The sequence below is a fragment of the Melospiza melodia genome, chromosome 2 (assembly GCF_035770615.1).
Source record: "Melospiza melodia melodia isolate bMelMel2 chromosome 2, bMelMel2.pri, whole genome shotgun sequence".
Classification (NCBI taxonomy): Eukaryota; Metazoa; Chordata; class Aves; order Passeriformes; family Passerellidae; genus Melospiza; species Melospiza melodia.
In genome coordinates, this window is record NC_086195.1 from 59,267,350 (window position 1) to 59,295,163 (window position 27,814).

The 27,814-nt window shown below is 46.4% G+C and overlaps 1 protein-coding gene across 3 annotated transcripts in view; it reads right to left on the reverse strand.

The window, feature by feature from the left end:
• LSAMP (limbic system associated membrane protein) overlaps positions 1-27,814 on the reverse strand; it is a 987,400-nt gene that overhangs the window by 161,180 nt on the left and 798,406 nt on the right. For all 3 annotated transcript variants that reach the window (XM_063148357.1, XM_063148356.1, XM_063148358.1), the window contains one exon: positions 1,127-1,359. In XM_063148357.1, coding sequence (XP_063004427.1) covers positions 1,127-1,359 — 233 coding nt within the window. The remainder of the gene's footprint in view (positions 1-1,126; positions 1,360-27,814) is intronic.

The following is a 27,814-nucleotide window of genomic DNA, read 5'->3' on the forward strand; positions in this document are numbered from 1 at the left end:
TGTCCAGACTTCATCACCTTGCAGATAAACACTTAGGATGATACTCAGCCCCCCAGTTTGCCAAGTAGTACCAGCAAGAGGAAAAGTCCTTTCCTGCATGCATCTATAATCAGAGCTATTAAAAAACTTGTTGGGGGAAATGAACTCTGCAGCCTTATGGGCTACTACACAAATCAGAAGAAATAAAAAATTCCTGGCTGAAGGAAAATATATAAGTTGAACATATCTGTAATATGTATCAAACACATTCATAAATATCTACCAACTAAGCTGCTCCGTAAATATTTTAGATAAATAGCCAGATAGACAAAATGGCATGAAGATTTAAAGCAAAACTAAACAAAACTAGGTAAACTCACTTGTTTTGTGTTCTGGTCTGGACAGGATGGAACAAGAATAAACTCATTAATGACCTTAACAATAACTGGCAAACTCTTTAATTTCTTTACTCTCTGTTATGCCATAAATTCAGGCAGACAGATCAGACAATACTGGTATGCCAAGTTTCCTGTTCCTTATAACACACACAGGAGAAGGGTAGCTAAAAAAGGAAAGGGCAACATAAGGTACATAGCAGGTCCCTTAGGTACCAGGTTTCACACATGCCTAGTGATGGTGCACCCGGCAAACCAATGACCCAGCTTGGAAAAACTCACAGGAAAATTAATTCCTTAGCCTGGCAAAAGGCAGACTATGGAAGGCCAAAACACACAGCACAGTAGCTTGTTGACACAAGAAAAAAGAAAGGAAACCTGAGGAAGGAGGAGGCGAAGAAACCAGAGGGCTCTCTGTAAAGAGATAAGGCACAATGCTCTGAAAAGTGTCATTATAAACAAATGCTTTCCCATCAGTGCCAAACAACCAGAGCCAGGAGCCAGGTTTGCATCATATTAGAATATGGCTTAGCATCACTGGTCTCCCCTGCTCTGTCACCCTTTTAAAAGGACAAACTGACAGCAGAGTAAAACCATGCTATGCCACAGTGGAAGGGAAAAGTCTAGCTGGCTCCTGAGTTAACATAAAGGACGCACAGGCTACTGACTCTTGAGTTTCTCTTGGAAAAATACAGCTCTCTCCTCTCACTGTGTCTATTGCTTTTTGCTCTCCTATCAAGCACATTGCTTACCTTGCACAATCAAGTAAACCTGGGAAGTCTTGGGATGATGCTGTGTCTGCACTGAACACGTGTAGGACCCCTCATCATAGACATCCACTTTCTGGATCCGCAGGCTGTATTCCAGGGGGTTTCTCTTCTCCAGCTCTACTCGAGGGTCCAGGGACCACTTGTCCTCTCCAGCAAAAATGATGCCAGAACGATTTAACCAGGCCACCTTGGAGCTTCTGTCTTCTACATAACACCTGCAGAGGATGAGACAGGTAAGGGGGAGATTAGCAACCCTCTCCATCACCTCCCTTTTGTTCCTCTTCTTTACTGCTTTGCTGAGAAACTTCATACCACACTCCTGCCTTGCCAGTAAACCATACAATCTTCTCATCATTATTGTCCCATGGACAAGTACTTAACAATTTAACTCTGTTGAAGAGTTTCAGGAATCTTTGGTTCATAGACCCCATGGGATTTGGGGCAGACATGTCTCTTGGTCTCTCTTCCTTTTGCCTCTGGCCTACATACCAAAAATTAATTTGGAAGCCACAAGAGATCTTGATCACCAAATGCCTTCCAACCTTGCCAGTGAGAAAGGTTGGAAGTAGCTCTTCCCATGCTTCTCCTTCACCTTCAAAAAGTTGACTATACAATAGATAAACCCTAGACCCCTTCCAGCCTGGAGGGCAAAGGTTCAGGGCTCCAGCTTTGTCAGCTCAGGGCACAGCTCCTCCATCCCTCAGTTTCAGCAGCACTAGTGCAGGAAACTATAGACTATCTCCCATCTACCTCCTGCTGACAAAAAAAAAATTGTGGAATTATTTCATTGTTCAAACATCACCCTTCTAACACAAACACACACACTTGATGATGCACATCTGCTTGTTTGTGCAGGCAAGTGCAGATTTCAGGCTGAAAATGAGAGGCTGTGGGAGTGTCACTGTCATCTCTGTGACACATGCAGAATGTTCTGTGAACATCTCAGATGGACAGGAGAGGAGGAATGACAGCTAGGGGTGGCAAGCAGAGGAGTAGCAGGAGGACCAGAAACTGCCAGGGCCCTGAGTGCCACCTTCCCAAGTCAGAGGACAAACCAACCCCATTGCAACTGTAACTTGACAAGTATTTTGTTTCTTGACAGAGAGCAGAGTAAGTGCCGTGAAGACAAATACACTTTTGGCAAAGACACCTGCTCTGTACCACTTCCCACCACCAGAATGAGACTTGCACAGAAAAGATGAGGAGCTGCCACTGAGGAGACACGTCTTGCTCACTCTCAGCTGTGTCTCATTCAAGAGGACCAGGGCTGAAGAAGACAGGCAGACATAACTCCTCTTTCACTCCGGCAGCTGCAACCCCAGGCTGGGCTCAGACAGGCTGAGAGCAGGTTTGCCTGAGAGCAGCTCACATCACATTAGCTCTGCAGATAAACAGGGAAGCTCAGGCTCCAGAGCTGTTGCTCCTTCACCTCTCAGAGCTCTGTCCACAGTATCCCAGCATCCAAATAACCCAGTACCTCTTGCCACTGCTATTACAGAATCACAGAATAGGTGAAGTTGGAAGGGACCACAGTGAGGTTGTATGGTCAAACCTCCCTGCTTGAGCAGGGTCTTCCTAGATCACGTTGCACAGGATTGTGCCCTCTTCACTATTTATGCATGTGTTGTATTTGAAGGAAGAAAGAAAGAAAGAGGATAATGATTATTGCTTCAAGATAAGACAAATATTTGACAGTAGGCTTTCAGACAGCCTTTTAGCATGGGTCAGACATTTTTCAAGTTCCTCTGTTTGAATGCATTTCATTCAAGGCTGCTGCAGCTGCCTTCCCTTGTGATGTGACCCCACCATTATGGCCAGCACCTCACACCCACTCCCTTTTGGCAAGCCCATGGATGCTGTCCAAGCTGTTCTGGGGTTGCTTGTGGGCAGGAGGAAAGCCAAGCTGCGTGGGCATCCATGGGAGCCATGCCATGCTGCTGGCCAAGCTGTAAGCAGCTCTGTCTGATCTGACAAACACTTGCTTTAGAGAGCAGCCCAATAGATTCCTGTCTTTTACTGGCAATGTCCAGACAAGGAAGGGGAGTGAGAATTTGGCCCTCAGGCCAGAGCCCACCCTCCTGGAGAGGCAGGCACTTGCCCCCAAGGTGAACTCTCAGGTGTGATCTGAGTTGTTTTCAAAAAGCTACTCTGTCAAAAAGAAGGATGCAGGGGAACCTGTGAGCAGTTACTCACAGGTAGAAACCAGCACCACTACGATGAGGCATTGCTCCAGTTCCATTGGCCACTCCAGGCAGTAATCACCAGTGATGGGAGGTGAAAGCCATGATCCACGGAGCACAGTGTGCTCCAGGGCTGAGGGCAGTGGCCCTGTAGGAACACCCAGACTGCCTCCAGAGCTGGCTGCCTTAGGGTCAAGAGCCCTCCTGCAAATGCAGGAGTTGTAGCAGCACCAAGAATCAGGGGTCAGATATTTTGGTAGTGAAAAGCTAAGCAGATTAACAGTGGAAACTGAAGTCAGTGGGAGCTGAAGTTTTTTAGTCCCCCTGAACAGCTATCAGTGCTGCTGGACTCCAGCAGATCCATGGCACCCCACCATCTCCACCAGGCTGCTTTCCCATCACCACCAGGGTACAGCGAGCACTCAGCAGCTCTGCCCTGTCCCTGATCATTATAACTCTCTGGGGTAGCAAATATGCCCCTGTGTGGTGTCTTGTCAGTGACAGTTCAGTGGTGTGGTCAGCACAAAGCCTTGTGCTTTTGCTCCTGTGGCTAGGCTTCAACCAGAGACCCTCCCTCCTCTCCCTGGAAGAGAAAATGTGTCACAACCTGTCTTACATGCATCCAGGTCAGCCCTAGAACAGTGGTCAATAGCTACAGTCAGGCAACCTTGCAACTGGCCCTGAAACAAGTTAGCAATGCTACCAAAATAAGGAAAGGATATAGGACAAAGAAAAGAGGAAAATGGGAGGAGTGAGTGAAATGGATTTGAGCCCTCTATTCACCATACCTGTTCCTCTCAAGCTGTCAGGGAAAATCAATGTACAAATGTGGAAATTCCAAGTCCTGGCATGCTCTGAACATGCATTCACGTGGATGATGCATCTCAGTATGTCTGTCTGCACACACAGACACCCCCCCTCTTAGTCTGCCAGAGAAGCCACCCAGCTGAATGGATCACGCTTTAATAAGGATTTATGGTGATGATTTTCACAGTGTAATAAGTGCTAATTCAATACTAATAGAATATTAAATGGCATGTTAACTGACATTTTAACTGCAAAGCAATAGGAGCATGGCATCAGCCAGATATCAATGGACTCTTATCGTTCACTAATAATCAATAATCAAGTTCACAGAGACAGTCAAACGCTTTTCATTAGACTTATTGGAACCATTACCATCAGCCTCAGTGAAAGCTAATAAACAGTTTGTGATCCATGCATTATTCTTTTCCTTATGGTTGCAGGTTTGATTTCTTAACATCTCTGATGTGGCTAACGAGAGGACCAGTGAATGGTGATAGGCATGACTTGCATGATCACTGTAAGAACCTGGGAACTGTTGATCTTGCACCATTTCAAACCAGAAACACGGAAGGACACAAGAAAGATCTTGCCGTCATGCCCCATTAGTCCTCCTTGCCTTCTTGTTAAACAAACACAGCCAAGTTTGGCACCTGAAGTTCTTTAGAAACAGTTGGATGTGGAGAAAGAAACCCAAGTCATCCTTGCACTCCTCCCCACATGCAAATGCAGACAATGGGGCTGAGCTGTGCTACAGGAGGGAGGGGATGGGGCAATGCTGTTCTGCAGGAGAATGATTTTGAACTTTGAGCAGGAATCACTGCTTTGGATGGGATAGAGGGCTGCCCACCATCATTCCTGGTCCCTGGATTTCATGACGGGCTGGGACACCTGGCAGCATGCAGGCTGGGGGAGGGCAGGAGCAAGTCCTGCTGCTTGTCCTCCCTCCTCCATCACCTGCTGGTCTAACACGCAGCGCTGGGCCAAAGCAGCGCTCCTGCAAACCTGCCCCTGTAAGCTCCGAGGAACGTTCCCCATCTGACAAGAGATGCACTTTTTTTCCCCCCTTCTTCAAAGTATTTGGGCTTGTTCCTATTGATGGGTGAGAGACAGAGTGAAGAAAAGGAGCGTGAGGCTTGGGCACCCACATGTCCTCTCCCGGCGGCGCGAGCCCGGGGGTTTCAGCGCCCGTTCTGCCTCACTCGGGCCCAGCGCTTGGAACACCCGAGACTCCCGCTCCTCCCGCGGCGGCGGCAGCGCCGCTCCGCGCATCGATTTCCCAGCGTGTTGCTGTAACACTCATCGCAGCTTATGTTGTGCCTGTCACTCCAGCAGCTCTCGGCCCTAAGCTTTCCGCCCTCTGTCTCGCCCGGCGAACAGACTGCTGAGAGGCGGCGTTTTCCTGGGAAGGCCCAGCACGGCTCCCCCGGGCCGCCGGCAGCCGATGCCGGGCTGGGCCGCACGGGCTGAGTGGGGTGCGGCAGAGCCGGGATCTCAGCAAGGGCCTTCCCATTCTGCCCCAGAGAAAGCAGCACAGCAGCTACGGCCGAGGCTGCAGAGATGGACGGGGGTATTTCATCGCTTCGGAAAGGGATGCATGATATTTACAGCCTGGAGTGATGAAAAGGCAAGAAAGAAGCCCTTCAGGGCCTGGTGAAGCTGCTGTTTAAATGATGGCTTTAACATGGAGATTTTACAACATTATCAATGATGTATTGGGTTGCACTGAAACTGGGATAATTATTTGGGGTTTTTTAATTGCTGTTGTAATTCCAATTTTTTTTTTTTAATTTTTTTATAGCAGACCAAACCCACAATTCTCTGCCAGAACCCCACTAGTGAGAAGAAGCAAGCTGCTAGGATTAATGAAATATGCTGCACTGCTTTGCCAGCAAGCCACAGCTCTTACCTCATTTTGGGGAAAAATAAATAAATAGTGAGTTTATGGACTGCATTTTCTGCCCTCTTTCTCCAAAGCATGTTGGGGTGACAGCTCTGTGCTGCAATTCCCACACTCCTGTTTAATCATCTTTTCTCCATTAACCCTTTGATCATCTCTTCTGTAAGACAATCTCTGTGCATCAGGCCAAAACTCAGCAGCCTGCTGCACACACAATTAAGCACCCAAACCCCACCCCACTGCACTCACTGAGGGACATGCTGCCCTTTTGCCAGAGGATGCCTCAACCCACCCTGCATCAGATCTCCTGCCTTTGCCTCAGCTCTGTGATGAGCCTGCTGTAATCTTCTCACTTCACATACACTCCTACGAGATCCGGCTAACAACTTCCCCCACTGCCCTCTTCCCCCAGCAGCAAAATGGCAAGAGGGAAAAGAGGGAGGGATCAAACATGGCTCATTCGGCTCAAAACAACATCAGTTCCTGGCTGCCAGCTCCAAACATGCAAGACAAATTCTCTGTTGTGTTGCAAAATATGATCCTGGAAAGCTAATGCAGTGGTTAAACACAGCCTTGCTCCCAGCCTGGGGAAGAAAGTTCAAGAGCAAATCATGCTCATGCTGTTTCATCTTGTCTCCTCAAGCTCTTCAGTCCTTCCCTGCCGGGCAAGCAAGGACTCGGACACACCCATGGTCAGCCAGGGCGGCAGTGAGGGTCCAGCTTCTCCTCTATGCCCTGGCAGGGGTATGGGCAGCAAGGGCTAGGGACAGACCACAGCCATGCCAGCCCTGACCTCCCAGGCAGGCTTTTCAGGGAAGAGTCCATCCAGGCTCCACAATGGCACTGCAGTGCTGGATCCTGCCAGCATCTCAAGAGCAATGCAGCGCTGCCACTGCAGTCCCCACCAGAGGAGTACAGTGGCAGAGCACAGAGGAGCACAGAATCTGGAGGAGCAATATGGGAACTGTTGGCCATGGGTGGTTCCCACTGCTCTGGATCAGGCCCCCTCAGCAGGAGATGCTGCAGAAGACACCCACAGCTGAATGTATTTCCCCTCTGCGAAGGCAAGGCCTCTTAAGTGGATGGCACTTTCATGGGTGATCATATCAACTGAGCATCTGAAACCTCCTTTCAGCCAAGCACCAAAAGTCTCATTTTGCTGAATTTGAATGCACATGGGCATCAGTTGTTGTTCAAAATTCTCCTCCCTACTGCCACTGCTGCTCTCTTTCCCCAGCTTAGTACAGCTGCTGCTCCTCTCCTTATGTGCCATGATACACAGCAGGGTCACTGTTTGAGAGTGAAAACTGTGCCACAGCAGGATGGATTTCCAAAATGTGGCATAAATAGCTCCTGAGTAACCACTGCCAGCGTGACAACACAGGCCCTCGGAGGGATTTAGAAAACTACTGCTTAAACCCAGTCCTGTGCTGGAAAACTGGCAGGAGGGGGAAACTGCTGCATCTGTTCAGCCCATGCCTTCTCTCAGCTGCATTATGCTGTGACCTTGGTCGTCACACCTGTCTGCAGCTCCCTGGGTATTTCAGCACTCAGGTGACAATTTTTGGCGATCCACCTATTGGGAGGGCGCATGGCTGATAGGATGCTTGCACTTCTGTTCATCCTCTTTAGTAAATTGCCACTTTAGGAGTGTGAGGCTAGGATGGGCTTACCAGGTCATGAGGCCCCAACCTCTGCTGGCACAGCCAGCTGTACTTTATCATCTTTTTCAGAGATGTACCTCATTCCTACTTTAGCCTAGTGTGTTTGATGGGGGAATATCCTCCCCCTGCTTTGCAGGTCAGACTGCTCAAAGTCTTTCTGTTCTGCTGATTAAAACCTTTTTTTTTTTTCTAACTCTAAGCGCAGATTTATTCATACCTGGCTTATATCCATTTCCTCTCATGCCAACACCATCTTTTAGCTTAAAGAGCTCTTCCCTCTCCTGGGTGTTTATCTTTCACTGTGTTCAGAGAGAGCAATCATATTCCCTCTCAGCTTTCATTTTGCTGGATTCAACAAGCCAAACTCTCCTGGTTTCTTCTTGTATGATAGACCCTCCATTGCCCTAAACATCCCAGTAGCCCCTCTCAGCACCTGCTCCAGCCTGAATTCCTCTTTCGTGACCAGCATTTGTACCCAGTTTTCTGGAAGAGGAGTCCCCAGTGCCTTGTACAGAAACATTTCTGTCTGACTGTCTCTCCCATCAACTCTTTCTAATTAAATAAAAAAAGAATTGCAACCAGAAAATATGAGCATCAGTGCAGAACTGCTCATGTGCTGTAAACATCCTTGTCTCTCGGTCCATGTGGTACACATGGAAAATGAAGCCCAAGGGAATTTACAAAAAATACACTGGCCTAAAAAGACAGCTAGCTGCCCTCGCTCACACTAGCAGACACACAGCTGGTCTCACATGCGTTTTATTTCTGTTAAAACGACTGTTTAAGAGTAGAGGTTCCTGTTTGTGTAGGGAAAAAAAACAAACTCACAACAGAAATCAAGCCCAAAATACAGCGATTTTTATGCCAGTACTCTCAAAGGGTGGATGTAACTGTATCAGAGTAAGAGAACTTATACTGGCATGATTTATTGCTCTTCCCATCTGTTGGGGATCGGTATACCTGCATAAACAACTTCAGTCCACATCCACTCCAGCAGAGGAACCTTCTTAAAAATATCAATATGAGCTGCTATGAGCTGCTATGAGCTTAACTCCATCCCAGCCATATCTCAGCACAGTTTAAGATTTCAAAATACAGAAAAATCTCAGAGCGAGACCTACCACTACAGTACCATCTCTTCTTGTAACCAACCATACCCAGGAAATGCCCTCCATTTCTTTACAGCATAGTCAGAGTCAGGAAATTCTTGGACAGGTGTTTGCCCATTCTAAGACATGTTTCTAGAATGACTGACTCCAGTCCCAGGCCTCCTGCCAGAGGAGACTTGCTCCCTACGTGTGCTCAGGGGGATGAACTGCTCTCTGGCTGACGCTTGCAGAAATGCCAAATGCTATGACAGCTTGTGTCAGGGTCTCGCACTGAAATCAGTCAGGAGGTTCAGGCTGCTGAGGAAACAGACCCTGAGCTCTCTCTTGCCCTTTTGGGTTAGCTGAGGACTTGCCACTCTTCCTTTTCGGTCCAGCCAGAAACCTGGCTCTGCTCTTGATCCAGAATCATTAGGCAATGCTCATCAGCTATTGATCACTTGGCCTTAGTGAAATAGCCCACTAGGAATGTATGCCTTGCTCTGCCGCCCATAGCTTCCTGTAGCATCCCAGGGCTCCTGCACTATCAAAATGGCAGGGAATAGCAGAGCTGATGAAGAATGGCAATGGGGAACATTGCCCAATGATTTGCCTTTTTGTTGCTCTGCACTAACACTAAGGATCCTATGCTTTTGTGATCACTAAGACACAGGCTGATATTTAAAAATATCTGGAGTCACTTAGGAACAGAAGTTCATCAAAAGACAATGATAATTAGTCCCTTATGTGAACTGGGTATTGGCTGTTATGCCAAATTTGTAAGTAAACTGGAAACTAAACTGCTGGCAAGCCTCTGCACCATTATGACTTTTTTCTGTTTTGGAGATACAACAAAAAAGAGAATAGGAGCACTAATAAGGCACCCATACAGACTATAAGTCCCTTTAGTTTCCTTCACAAGCTTTAGCTGTAGAAATCACCTATTTCTTCTACCTGAACCCCCAGTGCCTTGTAGGTAACTTCTATGTGGTCACCACTAGGTAACTCCAGAAAAGCGAATCCATTTTTTTCCCTTGAATTTCTTCTAGTAAAAATTAATAATAACGAAAATGCCACAAAAAGGAGAAAATGAGTTTCAGAGATGTGATCTCCTTCTCTGACAGGAGGGGAGGGAGGGTTTCGCTGGGAAGTCCACGTGACTCTGTATCTGGTAATTATCCAGCCACAGAGGGAAACTGAAACGTTCTGTGCTGTCGCAGAGAATGACAGCACCTGGAGCTCCAGCACCCAGATAAAAAGCAGAGAGACAATCAGGCAGATGGAGAAAGGCAATGCTACATCATGGGCTGGCAAGCAGAGGGAAGAGAAAAAATGGGGAGAGGCAAAAGCTGGCAAGAAACAGTAAGGCAGCCGGCACAGCTACTGGGGAATGAGACTATGCCACAGATTAGCAATGCATGGGCACAAAGAAAGAAAGAGCATAAGGGCAGGTCAGGAGAGAGTGGGTGCACAAAAGGGACAGTGAAAACACAAGAGGGAATAGGAGAGTGATGCTAGAGGGAGCTTTAAAGCATTTTGTGTGGTCCAGGGTCGCTTCCTCCCACCCCAGTCACAGGCTAAAAATGCAGGAGGTATCACCACAGGCTGTCACAAAACAAGGGGGAAGATTTGAAAATCAGCATCTCACAGCTGAAGAGAGATGTGGCACTGTAAATAACACCTTCTAGCTTGTGGATTTCAGTGGTTTGCTCAGGGAAGGGGACTACAAAAATTAAGATTCAAAAAATTAAACCTGGAGCTTTGGAGCATCACCTCATGTATTTTGTATGGCAGAGAGGCAAGAGGGAGGTTCCCTCCCCGACTCTCCCTTTCACAGTTGCACACCCCAAGACACATGTAAGCCTGCAAAACAGCCCACATGATTGCTGCCATGGCACCATGGCCTAGTTCCAAAAGCAAGGCACCTCAGGTGCCCTCCCACACAGCAACGTGACAGCACCAGCTCTCGGGGCTCTCAGAAACAAGGGCTGTGCCCACAGGACGGGCAGCAGCCTCCAGTGGGTCAGGAAGAGCTGATTGCCAGGTGGCAAGAAACCGTACACCACCTCTAGGAATGTTTCTGACATGAGAAAATACAGCGAAACAGACAATCAGGTCAGAGCCATCAGCTTGTCAGGGGCTAATGCTGGCCACCAGCCTCAGCAGCTGTTGGGGTAAGTGACCAAAGTAGATCTGTAATGGCTGCGTATCTCCAAGGAGGCAAGAAGAGCTAAATGCTCAGATGTCCCCACCTGAACATTTGGGGAAGGAAATGGAAACAGTATCAAGGTCTGAGCCACACAGTCACACAGCTGCACAGCAGCCAAGGTATTGAGCCATACAGTTCAGTGACCAACTCTCCCATGCCTAGTGACAAACATTTCAAAGAAAGGTAAAACACTTCCTAAAATGACAGTGTAAACCACCGTCTACATAATTTCATAATCTTTTCTAGCCATAAAAACCTATAAATTTATCACCAAGCTAATGACAGAATGGCCTGGGTTGGAAGGGATGTTAAAGATCATCTAGTTCCATGCTCCTGCCATGAGCAGGGACAGCTGTTACCAGATAAGGTTGTAAAAGCCACATCAGCCTGGTTTTGAACACTGTCAGTCAGGGATGGGGCATGCACTGCTTCTATAGGTAACCTGTTCCAGTGTCTTGCTACCCTCAAAGTAAAGAATTTCTTCCTAATATGTAGCCTAAATTTAGCCTCTGTGTAAATTAGCTTCCACTCTGAGTGACAGCTTGCAATCCACCTTGTAAGTTTGTACGCTGGCTTTCTTATCCCCAGGCATTTCTCAACCCCCTGCCCCCTTTTTCTTTTTTTAAACTCATTGACATCTTCATCTTGGTGATACTTTCTGGCTGAGAATTTAATCAGTTAACCATTAACTGGTATAAGTCTGTGAAAGAATGTCAGATTTAAATGTTGTGTGAAACTGGCAGGTGTCTCCTGTGTTTTGTACTATATGAAAGAGCTTCTTCCAGTACCTGAGGAGCATGCTACCTGAGACATAGTAATGCACTTTCCATTGTCTGGATCCTAATGTTCATCTCATCTCATACTGCCTCTTCTTCAGCAAGGGAAAGGGAATATTACATCTGAAGCATTAGTGCTTGTCCTGGGCAGGTGGGACAGGAGAATCCACACCAGAGAGAAATCAGTCTTGAAATCCTTTGGAGGCAGATCAGAGAGGGAATGGGAGCAAGAGCAGGGAAAATAAATCTTAACTTTTCCTTCTTTTCTGAGGTTATGAGAGTATCAGAGGTGTCCCAACTAAGCTATCTTCCCCACTTCCAAGTGCTGCCCTCAGGTAGCCGGCAGCAGACTGTGAAGGGTGGTATTTCAAGATGAATGAGAAACTGGGTGCATCCTGCCTGCTCACTTCCAGCTACTGCATTTCAATGAAGGACACCTTCTTGATGTGCAAACACTCTAGTTATTATTTACAGCTGACCTTTTCCTTCTCCAGCTCCCGCTGCCGTGGCACCACTGGTGGATTTGGGGCTTGCAGAGATTGTGGAGGCGATGTGTAGTGGAACATGTTCGATTCCCTGCCTGTGCCAGAGCTGTCATTAGTGCCACTGTGGATTGAGCTACACCCGTGCAAGCAACACTGGGAAATGTGAAGAAAAAAGCCTAATGTAGACAAAGCCTTTGAGGAGCTTAACCCCTCTTCCCCTTTTCCATCTCTCTCCCACTTGAAAGCAGAGAACAGCTTCTGAGCTAGACACATGCTCTCATTTCCATATCTAAAGCCAGTCCCGAAATACCATCGTGAAATAATGCTCTCAGAGAGAAGACCACGAAGCAGATTCCCTTTGAGAGACTCTGCTGCTTCTCTTTTTAATTCCATCCAAAAACAACAGCCACGAAATACCAAATGCACCTGGACTGGAGCAGTCAATATTAGGCACCTTGTTTTCAGATAGATATGGGGGAATTGGAGGGAATTCAGAGGCGAGCAACAACAAAATTCATCAAGGGCTGGAAAGGGATCAGCATCTAAGGGAAGCTTAAAAACATTAAATATGTAGAACTTGACTAAGAGAGGACTTAAAAGCGACATGTTGACAAGCTATACCTCTTTGAAAGCTGAAAGTACCGAGGGAAGAGAGGAATTATTTAGCAAGATGCACAGGGGTCTACGAAGGAGTAACAGGTCAGAAAAAAAAAGAGAAAGTAGTCTGTTCGAACTTGAAGAAAAACTTCTTGTCATCTACAAGTGCTAGTCTTGTAAAAAGTCTCCCAAGGAAAGCAAAGAAGTGCCTATTCTTTCAGATGTTTGGAAAAAAAAAAAGGGCTGTGGACCAAAGGATCAGCCTCACAGGGGCTGCAGGCAGTGACCTGGTCTTACTACTTTTACTACCTACCTCAGAGTTCAGCAATATGTCAGGAGAAGACAGATCCTCTTACATATTTCTTTCAGATGAAGTAATAGTTTTAGGCTTTTTCACTTCACACAGAGTTAAATATTTCTTGCCAATACCTTAGTCCTCTATATATCCCACTAGAGTTACCTGGCAGAGGTTTGGATTTGTTTCCAAAACTGGATCTCCTAGAAAACATGCATGAAGAGGTTAAAAACTACTGATACAAACACTAACAGTCTCATTATTTCCAAAAGACATTGGCATATGGTTGTATTCCCAAATATGCTGTGAGTAAAGTTGTCCAGCACTTAAAAGTCACACATGAGATTTGACTTTTTTAAATGCTTAGCATTAAAATCTAAACCAGACTTGTCAAAATACTTTTGGGCCTACCAGCTGCCAAACTAACACACAAGGACCAAATCTTCAAAGCAGCATTTGGCACAGTAAGCTTTTTTACCAATATATTCAGTTTTCTTTCTGCCTAAAGTGAGATGAGATACTTTTGAAAATCCATCCCATGAGTGTTACAATCATTGGATAAAAGGCTGCAAACTTCAAATTCCCATGCTGTATTTATCCTGTGCCGAAGAACTCCTTTATGTGGAAACCACAGCAAACCTGTTACAGTAAGGCAATGCTCAACTGCACTTTCTTTCCTTTGTTTAGAGCTTTGCTAAATTTTGCCTTTCCCTAATGCCTCCCTTTTGTCCATCATCAGTTCTTGTGAAAGAAGGCATTTGAAAGAGTTACAGGGAAGGTAGAGGAGATGCTGTGAGGGAGAACTCCCAAGAGCTTTGATCTCAGCTTACCTTTATTCCCACATGCCCAATATGCCTTGCAGAGGAGGACATGTTTATGAATAAATAAATAGAGGAAAGGAGGAAGAGTGGAAAAAAAAGAAATTTTCATGATACTCTGATGGAGTTTCTGCTGTTGACATGAAAGCCAGAAGCTTGTTTAAAACCTCATGGTCAGAAACAGAATGGGAAGAAGGTACAACTAACTCCTTGAGAAAGGGGAGGAATAATTCCCACAGCAAGATCTTCTTGCCATTCTTCTAATCATGCTAATATCTGGCACTCTTTTTCCTCTGAGATCCTTGCAGGGCTTTGTTTTGCAAGGCAATTCAGCATGTGCTGAACAGCATGCAGTGTTTTTATCAAAGGAAGTAAGCACTGTGGAACTAAAATTCTTACCTTTGTAGAGGAGAAGTGTTGTGATGCATGTTTTATACACACAGGGAGCCAGTGGGGAAGGAAAGAAATAGGTTGTGCAAAGTCATACAATGAAACTATTTTATTTTCAAAACCAAAACATAACAGACCTGACCTGTCTCAAGCAAAACTTAGTTTGGTGTGTACCAGTTGCAAGGAGGTACACACCAATGTGTATGAGGATAGCAAGAAAGCAGTAGTGATGACTGCAAAACAGCCTTCTGTCACCTCCAGTATCTTAGCGCTACTGCTTTTCTGTATAATTGGGATCTGCCCAGGGATATGCAGCCACAGCAGAGAGGTCTGGCTGAAGCACAAGCTCCTCCCCATAGTTTGAAGGCAACTGGCTTGGGTCATTTGGGTCTGTGCTCAGGAGCCTGAACTCCAGCCTGGCTGCTGACTGAAGGACAGGCGTAACTACAGGGACTGCTCTGACAGCTTCTGCACCTCCTCACCTGCAGTCTTCTGGCACTGGCAAAATAAGCTGCACAAATTGGCTGGAACACAGAACATAAACCCTTTTCTTTTCTTAGTGAAGACAATGTTGCTTAATCCTACTGGAAGCATTTACCCAGGGATATCTTATCTGGATCCACTGACATCCCTGCCTCATCTCCCAAGAGCCCGCTGTGAAAGGAAACCTCTCCCCCATGCACAGCTTATCCGCAGTACAGATAAACCATTTCCCCATGGAGCTCCCTTCTGTACAGCTGTCTTACTGAGAGTTTCTTACACAGCAGGGTCTAAGGCTGTGCACTTGGGCTTTGGCTGGTCTGAGGCTGGGTTCCTATTTCTGTTTTTTTGACAGGTCACTTGCTCTAAATAATTTCCAGAATTCTGTACTGTACTGTATGGAGAGATGCCAAACTGTGGCTTCAGCTGGCATAAATCAAGGGCCTACAAGGCACCATTGCAGTAAATGGGGAAGCCTAGATTTACACTAAATGAGGATCAGTCCTGCTTCCTTCTACCAGACTCCAAATGAATTCATTAAATACAGCACTTCAGTCTGCTCAGCTAAAAGTAGCTCCAGCTGGCAGGAGGCTTCACATCCAGGGAATGTTTTGAAGATAAGGATTTGCAGGCTGCCCTGAGTTTACACTTGGCTAAAGGTAGGCTCTCATCAGCCATGCAGAGGGGATGACATCATGCCCACCTGGTGTGTATCTGCGCATTCCAAGGTCTATGCACAGCGTGACATTGACACAGGACCTCAAAGCCTTGGCGGGGGGAAACCTAGGCTCAAATCCTGTCACAAAGAGGCTCAATTCTAAGTGCTACAGGGCAGCAGAAGAGAGGTCCTGCAGTACCTCCACCACACTGAAGGGCTTATTTTTATTCTTTAATTCTTTTTAAGTTTTCACTGGGGGATGTGGGGTGTGTGTCTGTACTGAATTTGAATCTGCAGTAGGGCAAGCAACGGCACTGGGGCAGGAAGAGCAGTTTGGGATTTTTGAGACAAGAGTAAAATGGTAGTTAATTTTGACACTAAACCCTAAATGAAAGGATATTAAAGTTATTCTCAGGTTCAAAAAGCCAAGATGTGCTGTGATGGTCTGGCCTGCTCTCATGTATTGTACAGAACCCATGATTCCTGCAGTTTAATCTCTTATCCACTCACTAAAACAGATGGTGTTGCAGGCTCTTTGCAGACTCTGACAAATAGGACTGCATTTGGAATACTTTTCATATATGCACACTTGCTGTACATCCCTCAGGACAAGATACACTGGCTTGAGACCTAAGTTCACATCCAAAGCACAATCGGCAGTAAAGAATAGATCCAAGTCTCTTTCAGCATTGCTGTTGAGGTCTCTAATATGCACAGTCACACAGAGAATATCTTCCTAAAGAAAGATATAAAAGTCAAATCAAAAACCTTTGTCTGACATCCCAGTCAAGTTCTCTTTCTTTGCCAGGACCAGGGTACACATTGTTTTTCCTCAAAGAAATAGTTCTGCCCACTGAACAGCAATGATACAATGAATATTCCAATAACCTGGAAAATAAGAGAGCCCTAACAAAAAATGGACCTGACACCAACTCCTCTCTGATTTCACACTTACTGTTTCTTCCTTAGTTTGAGAAAAGAGGGTTGGTCCTCAACAGCCAAAGAGAAGCAGGGAGAGAGCCCAAAATTACTTGCTTATGCTAGACTATAACCAGTGTTTTCCCAACCTTGTGTGTGTGTGTGTGAGATCAGCCAGTACTCAGAAAGACAAGTGAGGTTAACCGAGCTACATGCATTGCTCCCACTAGAGCAGTATAAAACAGTGATAAACCACAACTGGAACCACTCTGCACTAAGTATCTGGCCAGAGGTGAAGCATGAGGTTACAGCAGCAGCTCCACTCCCCTGTCCCCCTCTGCCTGATGGATCCTTGGTAATAAACCACCCTTCAGATTTTTCTGTCTTAAACTGAAGCTGCTGGGATTCAGGGGAGATAAAGATTTCAACTACCTTTCACAAGAGCCTTCACAAGAAAGTCCCTGTTGGCATAAAAGTAGACATGTAATGGGCTTTCTCTGTCCCTCAAAGTACTGTAGCACCACAGGAAAGTGCAGCCCTTTTAGCTCTCTTCTTTATTTAACTAGAGTTGTTAAAATAAACTGATTTCCCAGCCAATTAATTATCAAATATCTGTAACAGCTTTCAAGCCCTGCCATTACTCATTCTCAGAGGCCCCCATAGGCAGTACAAAGTTACACTCTCTTCACCTGAGTAACCACTGCTCCTCCAAGTCTGCTCCCTTTCCCTAAGCTGATAGCAGCACAGACGCTGGCAAAACCCTGGAGTAAAGCTGTAAACATCCCTTCTCCACTTGAACAGCAACTCCAGCCATTCACTTGCCAGAAACCAGGAAGCTTTACCACGCCCCTTGACCACGACTCAGTTCCCAGGTGTCAGCCACCCGTACACAGATCCCAGCCCCACCGCAGGAGCAGATTTGCCCTGTCAAGACCCCTGGTGCTGCCAGGGAGATCGGCAGGAACCCGAGAGCCGATGCTGCCAGCTGAGCTGAGCCGTGGATGCCAAGTAGCACGAGCTCAGCCCAGCGTGGGGCATAAGCTTCAGTTTGAAGCATGTGCCAGGAACCAGCTTCTCACCCAGATGTGGACAGGGACAGCTCCTGCCATAGCCGTGTTATTCTCTGAAAAACCAGTCTGTACCTCTGGTTACTGGAAAGTTGGACTTACCATAGGTACATTAGCAACAGCCCTACCATCTATTTTGTAAGCATTAAACGACACTCATATGTGGTTTCAATTAGGAGATTTCAAATGAGATCGAAGATAATGCATCCAACAATTACTCACCCTTCTCCTTTCTAGAAACTCAAGCAGAATCATTTCCAGGCCAAAATGTGGTCTCTCTTGATTGATGATGTTAATAAAATGCCTTTATTGTGATATAAATAGCCTTAAAAACGTCCTGAAGAGTCAATATCAGTGGTTGATAGCCTTAAGCAAGCAAGGTCCTTATCTTACAGTGTGCTAAAGCTTAACGAGTTATGCTTCTGAGAAGTCTGACATTGGATTTGGGTGCTTGTTTGGGGAACTACAGAAGGGTAGCTCCCGCATTAGACATGCAAAATGGGAACTGTTTAAACACCTTTCCTCTTCCTTGCGCTCCCTATTAATAATCTCTTCGCTTCCTAGCTTTCCTGGTGCCAGTTCAAACACAAACACCGGCTGAGCCCAGCAGGAGCCATGGGAACACTGTGCTCCAGCGCCTCTTTGCTGGAAGGTTACCAGCCACTGCTACAGTAATTGGAAAACCTGAAATTTCTTCCAAATTGTGCACGAGCTGAGATTCTCACAGAGGTGTGTGGCTGTTTCCCGAACAAAGAGCTTACTCTCACTTGCACATCCATGATAGGTTTTTGTTACTCTCTTGTCAGGAGAGGCCAACCCCACCACGCAGCTGGGAGTGAAGCACTCAGTGCCTCAGGCTGCACTGGAAGCTTGGGGGTTCTAGAAAATTTAAGTAATTTTTTTAAATTAGTGTCCTCCAGGCAGTAGCTCACTCCAGGAGGACAAAAGCAGAGCCTGCTTCACAGAGGACAAGGGAGAAGATCTTTGGGAATTCACAATGCCCAGAGTGTTCCTCCTTTTTCTGAATAGAAGTGAACATCACTCTTCATAAAGAGAAAACACTTGTTTTAAGGCCTTATTTGAACATGGAAAGCATGCCATTTTCTACCAAGATTGTGTCTTCCGCATGCAGCAGTATGAGATACCGCTGACCGTGCTTTCCAGTAGTGCCGCCCTGGTTCAGATCCAGCAGCAGGCTGGGTGCTAAAGAACTTCACTGGGAGTGACAGAAGCATATACACCTGTCAGAAAATGCTGATATCATAGCAACTGTGACAGTGATGTGATCAGGACCTGACAGACAGTCAAAAAAGAGAGGGAAGGATGCACGAGAAAGGGCGACTGAGAAACTTTCAGGGAGAGCAGTCAGAGTCTGTGCATGAGAGGCGGTGAGTAAGTGACGCTTGGTGCTTGTCTGTGCATGGCAGATGGAATGAGGACTCTGGGGACATGTTCTCCCCTCCACCTGAGCAGTGCTTTGTGTCTCTGAAGAGTGAAGGGACTGCACAATTTCCCAGCCTCGCTCCCCTCTCTCCCCATCTCTGCCATAGTTACATCCAGTCTCATATACTTGAGAGCAATTTTCCCTGCGATAATAAAGCCTTTGCAAGCGTGTGGGTGGCCGTGCGTGTGTGCTTTTGTCGCCTGTGGGAGTGCGCATGTGCCAGGCTGTGCTGAGATGAGAAGGTGGTTTTGTGTACGCGGCAGAGCAGGAGTGAGGGTGAGACTATCAAACGTGTGTGCGAGGATATGAGAGAGAGCGCGCTTCGCACAGAATCAGACATCGAGTGAAAATGAGAAGGTGCTTGTATTAGACGGTGTGCGTGTCAGCAAGGAAGAAAGAGGTCTTATTCACAGCCTTCCTGCATGTGTTTGATGAGTATCACAAGTTTTAACCAAGAAAAATATGTATGTATTCAAATCAAACACAAAACACCCCTTTTGCCTGGAGCGCTCCTGCCTTGCTTGTTTGTTCTGTTGCAAGCTGCTTGTTAGAGGAACACAGGAAACAAGAAGATTGGAAAAAAACCCAGGTTGACATATTTAAACACTGCCAGCTACTGAGGCAGTAACAAAGCAAGGAGAAAAGCAGGTGGGATAGTTAGAGAGCTGTTGCCATGATGCTGGAATGAGAGATGCCTGTGAGAGTTTCTGAACACCATCCCTGAAGTGGATTATGATCAATTTTACTGTACACATACTGCGTTGACTCTGCAGCTAGCTACAAGAAAACACACTTAAAAGCCTATTGCTTACAGCCATTTTGCAATACAGAGTCAAAAGACAATGCAAGGAGTGCTGGTGTTCTGTCCCAATCCCCTGCAAAGATGTCTACACTGAGTCTGGACACCACTTGTCAAAATTGGAATGGAGGTACTGAATTTATGGACAGGAGGAAAAAAGAGTAACAACAGAGTCAGTCCCAAACCTACTGGGGCTAAAGGCCTTTCTAGAACTGCAGGTCAGATAAACATGAATACAGAGACAGGGATGGATTTGAAATTATTTTTCCTTGTTCTGTTACACTTTGTTTTTGCTGGTAAATTTAAACACCTTCACAAGTTTAAGGCTCTTCAACATTATCATAATCCACAAGCCTATGCTGCCCACAGGCAAAATTCACCAATACCTATGTCCAGTCAGATTTGCTAAGTCTATTACAATGCCACAGGCAATGCATGGGAAGACAGAAGCGTGCCAAAAACTGACTGTAAGAGTGGCAAAACCAAAAGACCAAAGACATTGTGTTGAAGAGATCCAGGAGAAGGGTCAGAAGTGCAGGCGAAGCTCTATCCTGAGGCAATTCACCCAAACTTCACCCAGATCATAGGAAGATTCCTCCAAAAAAAAGGAGCTGCAGGCTTTCTGTCCTTCCCTCACCCATTTAAAATCAGAGTGAACACTGCTGATTTATAGCTGAAAAACAATTCTCATTACACCAAGGGAAGGGAACCAAGTACCTTGTCTTTGGGGCTACAGAACTGGTTCAGAAAAACAAAAGGTGTCACACTTGGGTGCTTGAGCTTGGGTGCAGCTCTTTCACCATCACTCCCCCCAGCAAACAAACAAACAAACCTTTATTTGTCTATGGAGACCAAAGCAACCCAGGTCAGGCTGGTTCCTGCTTTGGGCAGGCCTTCTGCTATGCAGAGTGGGTCCTTCCTGATGGGGGTCCCTGGGATGCTACTACATGCTCAGTAACAGTTATTGTTGTTCCAAAAATTACCCAGGAACTTGACAAGTCCTTCTGCAGTGTTTGACGCTCTGACCTCAGGAGGCAGTGTGGATTTCACAGACTGAATACCTGCTGTGTGAAAAAGTGTCTCCTTTCATGTGATCTAAATTAAGCTACCATTAGCATCTCTGAGTGACCTCTTGTTCTAGTATTACAGGAGGACAGAAGAAGGAGGGACTGATCACTTTTCACCACACTCTTCATTACTGTAAATAACTCAATTATAAGCCTTTAGTGTGCTTCTTCAGGGAGGCTGTGAATGGCCGGTGCTTGCCATCTCCCATTGGAGCAGGCTGGGATTGAGTGAAGCCAGCCTGAGCTCAGGGACAGTAGAGGGCACGATGGCAAGAAAGAAGATGGGAGAGATTCTGGTAGGGAGAAATGGCATTTTTGCAAGCTTGCTGCACTAAAAAAGAAAACGCTGTTCAGTCCAACTGACTGTCTCCTTGTAGGTAAATCTCACAAGATTACTAACCATGCTTCATGGTCCTCTGGTAATTCTACACACTTTCATAAATGAGGGTGTAGCCAGTGTTCAAGATAATGTCATTTTTTATAACATATTCCCTATTGTTTGCCTGTCCCTAAAGGCAACCAAGCATCTTCCACGTTTTTGGAATTGACGTAACCCACTGAAGAAGCTTTTATCGAGTTACTCACCGTGACTCCCAATCTCTTCCCTCCAAGGAGCCTGGGAGCTCAGCACTCATCACTGTGCAGCTGAAGTGGAGACTATTTTTGCAGTCTGCATTACCATACACTCATCCAAGTTATAGTTCATCTGTCCTCCTGCTGCTGTGTCCCTGTGGCACCTTTAAACCCTGCTGACTCATGGATGTGGCAGCCCATGCTTGCTTTTGGCTGGAAGGATGGTGAGGGGCACTGGGGGAGGACCCAGCTCCTGGCAGGACATCCCAGAGCAGCCAGGCCAAGCCCTGGGAGTGGGTCCCTTTGGATCTCCACAGCTCAGGCAGCAAGCCAGCAGAGGATGCAATGGGGTGGGCCTGCTCCTATGGCTTTTGGCAACTCTGCTGTATTTCTCAACAGCCAAACAAGGAGTCGGTATCAAAGCACCAACATGCCAGCCATGGCACACAGGGCAGACTAAACACCTCCCCAGTATGTACTGACTCCTACTATTAACTTGTCTCCATGCAAAAGAAAAACTATTCTTTGTTAATTAACAATCCACTGGGTTTTAAACTGTGACAAGACCTTGCCCCTTTGCCCATGGCTATTTATTTCCCTTCATAATTTTGTGTGAAAGGCCTTATCAAAGGCTTTATGAAAATCAAAGTACATTATGTCTGCTGTGGATCACCTTTATCTTATTTTATTAAACTTTAAAAAAAAACCCAAAACAACAAAACCCACTTTCAGCTCAAAAAGGCACAATTTTCTTTTCCAGAAGCCATACTGGATTGACCCTGTCATGTTATACTTAGCTGAACATTGTACTAGTCGGTCTTTAATTAGCTTCACAATCAGTTTGGCTGGAACTGAAAGAAAGCTCATAGATCTGTAATTCCCTGGATGTCTTTCGATTATTAAAAAAATAATAATAGTACTTAGCATGCCTGGAGCACTCCCTCTCTGAGGATCTCAGAGCACTCCACATAAGGGTGAAGGCAGAGCAGGCTGCAGACAGCCTTTCAGCACCTTCACCTTGCAAGAGGGAAGGAGAAGGGAGAACAACTTGCCCATGAAGTCCATATCACAGCTGGATATGGAGCTGCCACCCTGTTCCTGACCCTCTCAGGTGTCATTAAAATCACTTGCTTGATTCTCAGGGCTAAGGAAGGGGCGGTGTTTGCCCATCTGCATCATCTTGCCTGAGCACAGAAAGATTTCAGCATATTTCCCCCAAATCCGACCCTGCAATATTAGCAGCTCTGCATTCATTAGAGAGATGCTGTTTATAAGGATCCGTCAGACACTGCTGTCAGTATATTTCATGCATTATTTACTTCAGAGCCTTGAGACTAATGCTACCTCAGTCCCAGTGATTTACTGCATTTGAGTTTCTCAAACTGATCCATAACTTTGGGTAATAATAACAATAGCAAAATACTCTCTGTATGCATGTATCACACTCGTCAGCAAAAACCCACACACAGATGAGCATACAATGCTGCTCTGAGGTGCCGGAGCGTCGGCCATTTGGAGCTACAGTCCCTCCTCACAGGGATGCAACTTCCACACCCCACTCTTAGAATACTTTGTCTCAAGTCCAGTACATGTGAACCCTTCGAAGTCAAATTCCATATCCAGGAGGCTTCCCCCTTTCCAGGGAAAGTTCAGCAATCCCTGCACAGCATCCCCTGGCAAGGACAGACCTACTGAGGCAGAGGAACCTCATGATCCTGTTCCAGCCCACAGATGGGGCCCCTCTGCCTTGGTGAATTAAAAATCCCAGGGGGATGCTCAGCACCTGGGATGGGGGCTGTGCAAACAGCTTGGCACAAGCCAGAGATTCAGCTTGTTGGCTTTGGCTTAGCTCCTTAATTGCATTACCCACCTGTGGCTCCCCTCATCCTTCTCCTGGCATTGCACAGTCACAGTGCCCTGGCCATTCCTCTCACTCCCCTCAGCTCCCTTCTCATTTACACCTTGCCTACTGTTTCATTTGACTCCTGGCTGTTTGGCCGTTCATTAAAAGGTGCTTGACGAACCCTAATAAAAGCCCACTCTCTGCTGTGCAGCTGCAAATCCTTTCTGTTCCCTTTCCACACCGTCCTCCAATGCCCTCCTTGCACACCAAGGCAGTGATAACCTCTAAGCCAAATCCAGTGCTTTTAAGGATTGTTTTTCTCGTTTGTTTGCTTTAATTTATATTGCCTTTCAGCCTTGCATTTGCTGTCATCTTTCTCCTGAAGCTTTCCTACTGCCCTGCTTGAGGCTCACCTATCCTGCACATGCCATGTAGGGGGCACACTTAACGAGGAGCCAAGCCCCCAGCCCTTGCTGACAGGATGCTGACAAGCCCTCAGCACTCACACCTCTGAGATGTGCTGCTACTGCCCACGCACCCACCTGCTCCCTGATGTCTCCCCTGACATGGCTGAAGCCTTGAGAAAGGGAGTGCTGTGTCCTGGCAGGCTCTTAACATGCTGCAGGCTCTATAATAATAACAATAGTAATGAAACCCACTGAGAGATGTCTGCTTGCCCAGACAAGGCTTTAGAGTGGAGGCCAATTCCTACCACTGTGCTGACACAAAATCACTGAGATCAATGAAAACATCAACTAAGTGCTGCGAAGGACAGTCTTCTCCCTTGCCTTTCACATTTTACCTCTGCAAAAACAGTTTCTTTCTAGGACTGGAGGTAACCCTTCCTGGTGGTTTGACAGCTTTGGCCTGCTCTGAGCTGGGGCCATATGCCCTCATACTGCCAGGATGAGATCTCTCCAGGAGAGAGAGGTCTGCAGAGCTGCGTGGCTGCCTTGGAGAGGCACCAGCCTTAGGATGGGGCACTGAAGCCGAGAGCAGGCTTCTCCTGGTGCTGCCCAGGGTGTGGACACCACACACCAGCGATGGCAGGGGCTGTGAGAGACCGCACAGGGACTGGAAGGACAGGGAATGCCATGCAGGACTGTGTGCATGCCCTGTGTCTCGTACACACATGTGCTCACAGCAGCCCAGCTGGCTCTTCTCTGCCAGGAGGGACACCCCAGGAGTCCCACCTGGAGAGTAAGTACTGCTGAACACTGCCCTAAATCAGGAGTTACGTCTTCCCACACAGGCACCAAGGCAAGCTGCTCGAAAAAGCCATCATTTATGGTGTCAGTAAATCTCCTCTCCAAATCATGCCCAGATGTGCACTTTAGGGCCCAGTCACCTTGCCTTTTTATTCTTGCCTGTAAAATCTCTGCTCTCCTACAGTACTCTGCCTAATAATTCATGCCAAAATACATTAAAATAACCCATTATTGTTATTAATTACTATTATTGCATTAGCAGATTTTACTACTTCCTTAATCTCTCGAACAGCTGAAACCCTCTGCTCACTGAGGAGGGAACTGAGTGGGTTGGGGTCCTGCGTCCTGGGCAGCTCTCAGCCTTGGGATGTGCCATGCACTGACTCACACAACCCCTCCAAAGAGCAGAGCTGACAGTAGCTGACAAACCTCCACCCCAGACATTTCTCTGACACAAGTACTTAGGACTAGCTCTGTCTGGGTACAAAAAGCCAGGTGAAGGGAGGGACAGAAAAGCAAGCTCCTCAGCTTATCTGCAGGCTTATCTGCAGGCTAGATAATATCATAATAGCACAGTGAGTTGGGTGGCTTGTGGCATGTTCACCATGTTTTCCTATACTCAGCAAACACAGTTCTACTCTTGGCACTGATACTGCATGAAATATCAATTCAAGCGGGTCAAAACATGCCCATGTCTCAATTTTCCCCCTGCCCTTTCTCAGCTTTGTCTATTTAATTTCCATCCTCTTCAAGACATAAGGGTTATCATACTTTTTGGTACCTCACAGGCTGGACAGGACATCTCGCTTTCCACACTGAAAGTCACAGTAACAGAAGTATCCTAAAGTTCTCTGTTTCTGCTGCACAATCAGAAAGAAGGGTGCACCTGATCATCAGGAACCTGCATGATGGTACAGAAGATATTGACAGCTTCAGGAGAAAAACCAAATTCAGGGGAGTGGCTGACTCACTGGAGAGCAGAGCTGCCATTCAAAGGCCCTCAAGGACATGGAAAAATGGGATGAAAGAGCTTCATGAAGTTCAAGTAAGATAAGTGTAGAGTCTTCCACCTGTTGAAATGATCTGTGTGCAACACTGAAGGATGAGGACTTGCTGGCTGGGGAGTAGCTCTGAAGAAGACCAAAGGTTCCCAGTGAGCAAAAGCTGAAAATGAGTGTGGCAGCATGCCCTTGCAGCAAGGAGGTCTAAATGCGTACCTGGCTGCAATGATGAGAGTGTAGATAGCAGGCCAAAGTAAATTATTATTCCCCTCTACTCAGCACTTCTGATGCTGTATGTGGAGCAATTTTGGGCTCCCAGAATATTTGGTTGGACATAAAAGAAAAACATTTTCATAATGAGGGTGGATCAGCGCTGGAACAGGTGCCAAGACAGGTTGAAGTATCACTGTCTTGGGAGATTTTCAGATTTTGACTGAGCAAGCTGATCTAATGTTGAAGTTAGCCCTGATTTGAGCAAGAACTTGAATAAGAGACCTCCAAATCTCCTTTTCCCCTGAAACTTCTCTCTGATTTCAAGGAGGATGCTGTAGTTCTTTCTTCTGCATGGGACAGGTATGGCTTGAAAGCTGAATTTGGAAGGGTCTGATGGGATACTTGTCCCATATCAGTCCCTAAAGTCTCTTGGCAGAGCTCCGTGTCTGCAGGGACCAATGCACAGCTGCTCTGTTCCCCCTGCTGCTTACCTTCCCCTCTGCCACACCCTCACCAAGGAACCTGGTGTGAATGGGCTAGAAACTCCCAGGCACACATCTGCTTATGCAACCAGATTTCTGTGCACCTCTGAAGGTACAGGTTGTTCCCAAAATGTGGAAGGATGCCCCTCGAAAAGGCAGGGGACTTTCCTGGGAAGGAACTGGAATGAGCATATAGAAACTGTGTACCAATATCCAAACCCAGAGAGGTTTATGTCATGGTTGTTTCACTTAGCACAGAGAAGGAGTCACTTCTGGGTTAGCTCACAGCAGTCACATAATGCATTACAGTTCAGAAAGTGAGAACCTAAAGCCACCAGAAAGGGATTGACAAGTAGGTCAGCCTGCAATTAGCCACTCTGAATGCAGTCCTGACTCCTGGGACAACAATCTGGGATTTTAAACAAACTCAGAGAGATGTTTAATAGCTGAGAGAGGCGAGATTGTTGATTTTATGTCTCCTTCAAAACACAGCTGCCCGTTATTGCTTCCTTCAAGTCATTACTTTCCTTTTATTGCTTTTTTACTCCATTCACAAACCTGAACTCCTCCTCTCTCCTCAATTTCCTCTGTACTGTCCCTTCTTGCAGCTGATTTCCACAGGTTGCTTCCTTGTTGCTTAATCCTTTGCAAACTCTTTGGCTCTATCCCCACATCTCAGAAACGCCTGCAAACAACTCCAAAGCTGCTTGCAGAGAGATTAGGGGGACTGCTTGACAGGAGCAGGGCCAGCAGTTTCCCCTGGCTGCAGCAGGGACATGTGGCTGGACTCTCTAATGTGATAATAACATATGAAGTGTGCAGTGATGGCCATATGTTGTACTAATTCCTACGTACACAATGCCCTCTGCAGAACAAACAGCCAGGATGGAGGGCACTGACACAAGTGCAGGCCCATGGAGGGGCACCTACCCTTCAGAGATAGTTGAAGAGAAGGAGGAAGGCTAAAATTGGTTCCTGGAAGTGAGATTCAATCATCTCTGGTTAGGTCAGACTGAAGCTGTAAATGTCTTAAAAAAAAACCCAAAAAAAAAAATAAAAAAAAGGAAAAGAAACAAAAAAACTTCCAGGGAATAGGATGGATAGGGGCAGATACGGAAAGCCAGTGACCCTTCAATACCCCTGAACAACCACATAACAGGACATTTCAAAGGCTCTTGAAACGTCCCAGGCCTATACCCACATTTTGGCTTAAATGCTGTGAGTGACAATTACCTTTGCTGCTATTGGCTTATGAATGACTGGCAGGGACCCAAAATTCTCCGAGTCACCTTCCCCAGCAATTCAACAAGGCAAGGACCAGAATAAACACTTGATGTAGTTGGGATTTCTCTGGTGACAGCAGGCAAGGAGAGGAAAATAGAGATTCTAAGCAGATTTCCTAGGCTGGACCAGCTCCAGTTTTGCTTGGAAGTGAAGGGTATTAGGGCACATTTTCTGTGCTGTACAAAAGAGAAGAGTCAGCACTTCTATCCAGATGCTCAGACCCATGGGCTAGGCAGAAAGAAGACAGCTGCTCTGCTTCGTACTCAGGCTTGCACAGAAGAAAGAGAAAGGTAGAAAAAACCTTTGCTGAAGAACAGGCAAGGAAGAAGAGGAAGATGTGTCATATGAAAAAGCAGATACTGACTAATGGCACCATAGCTTAGTTGTCTCATGTTAGAGTCTTAAATTGCCCACAGTGGGAGGAAAGTCA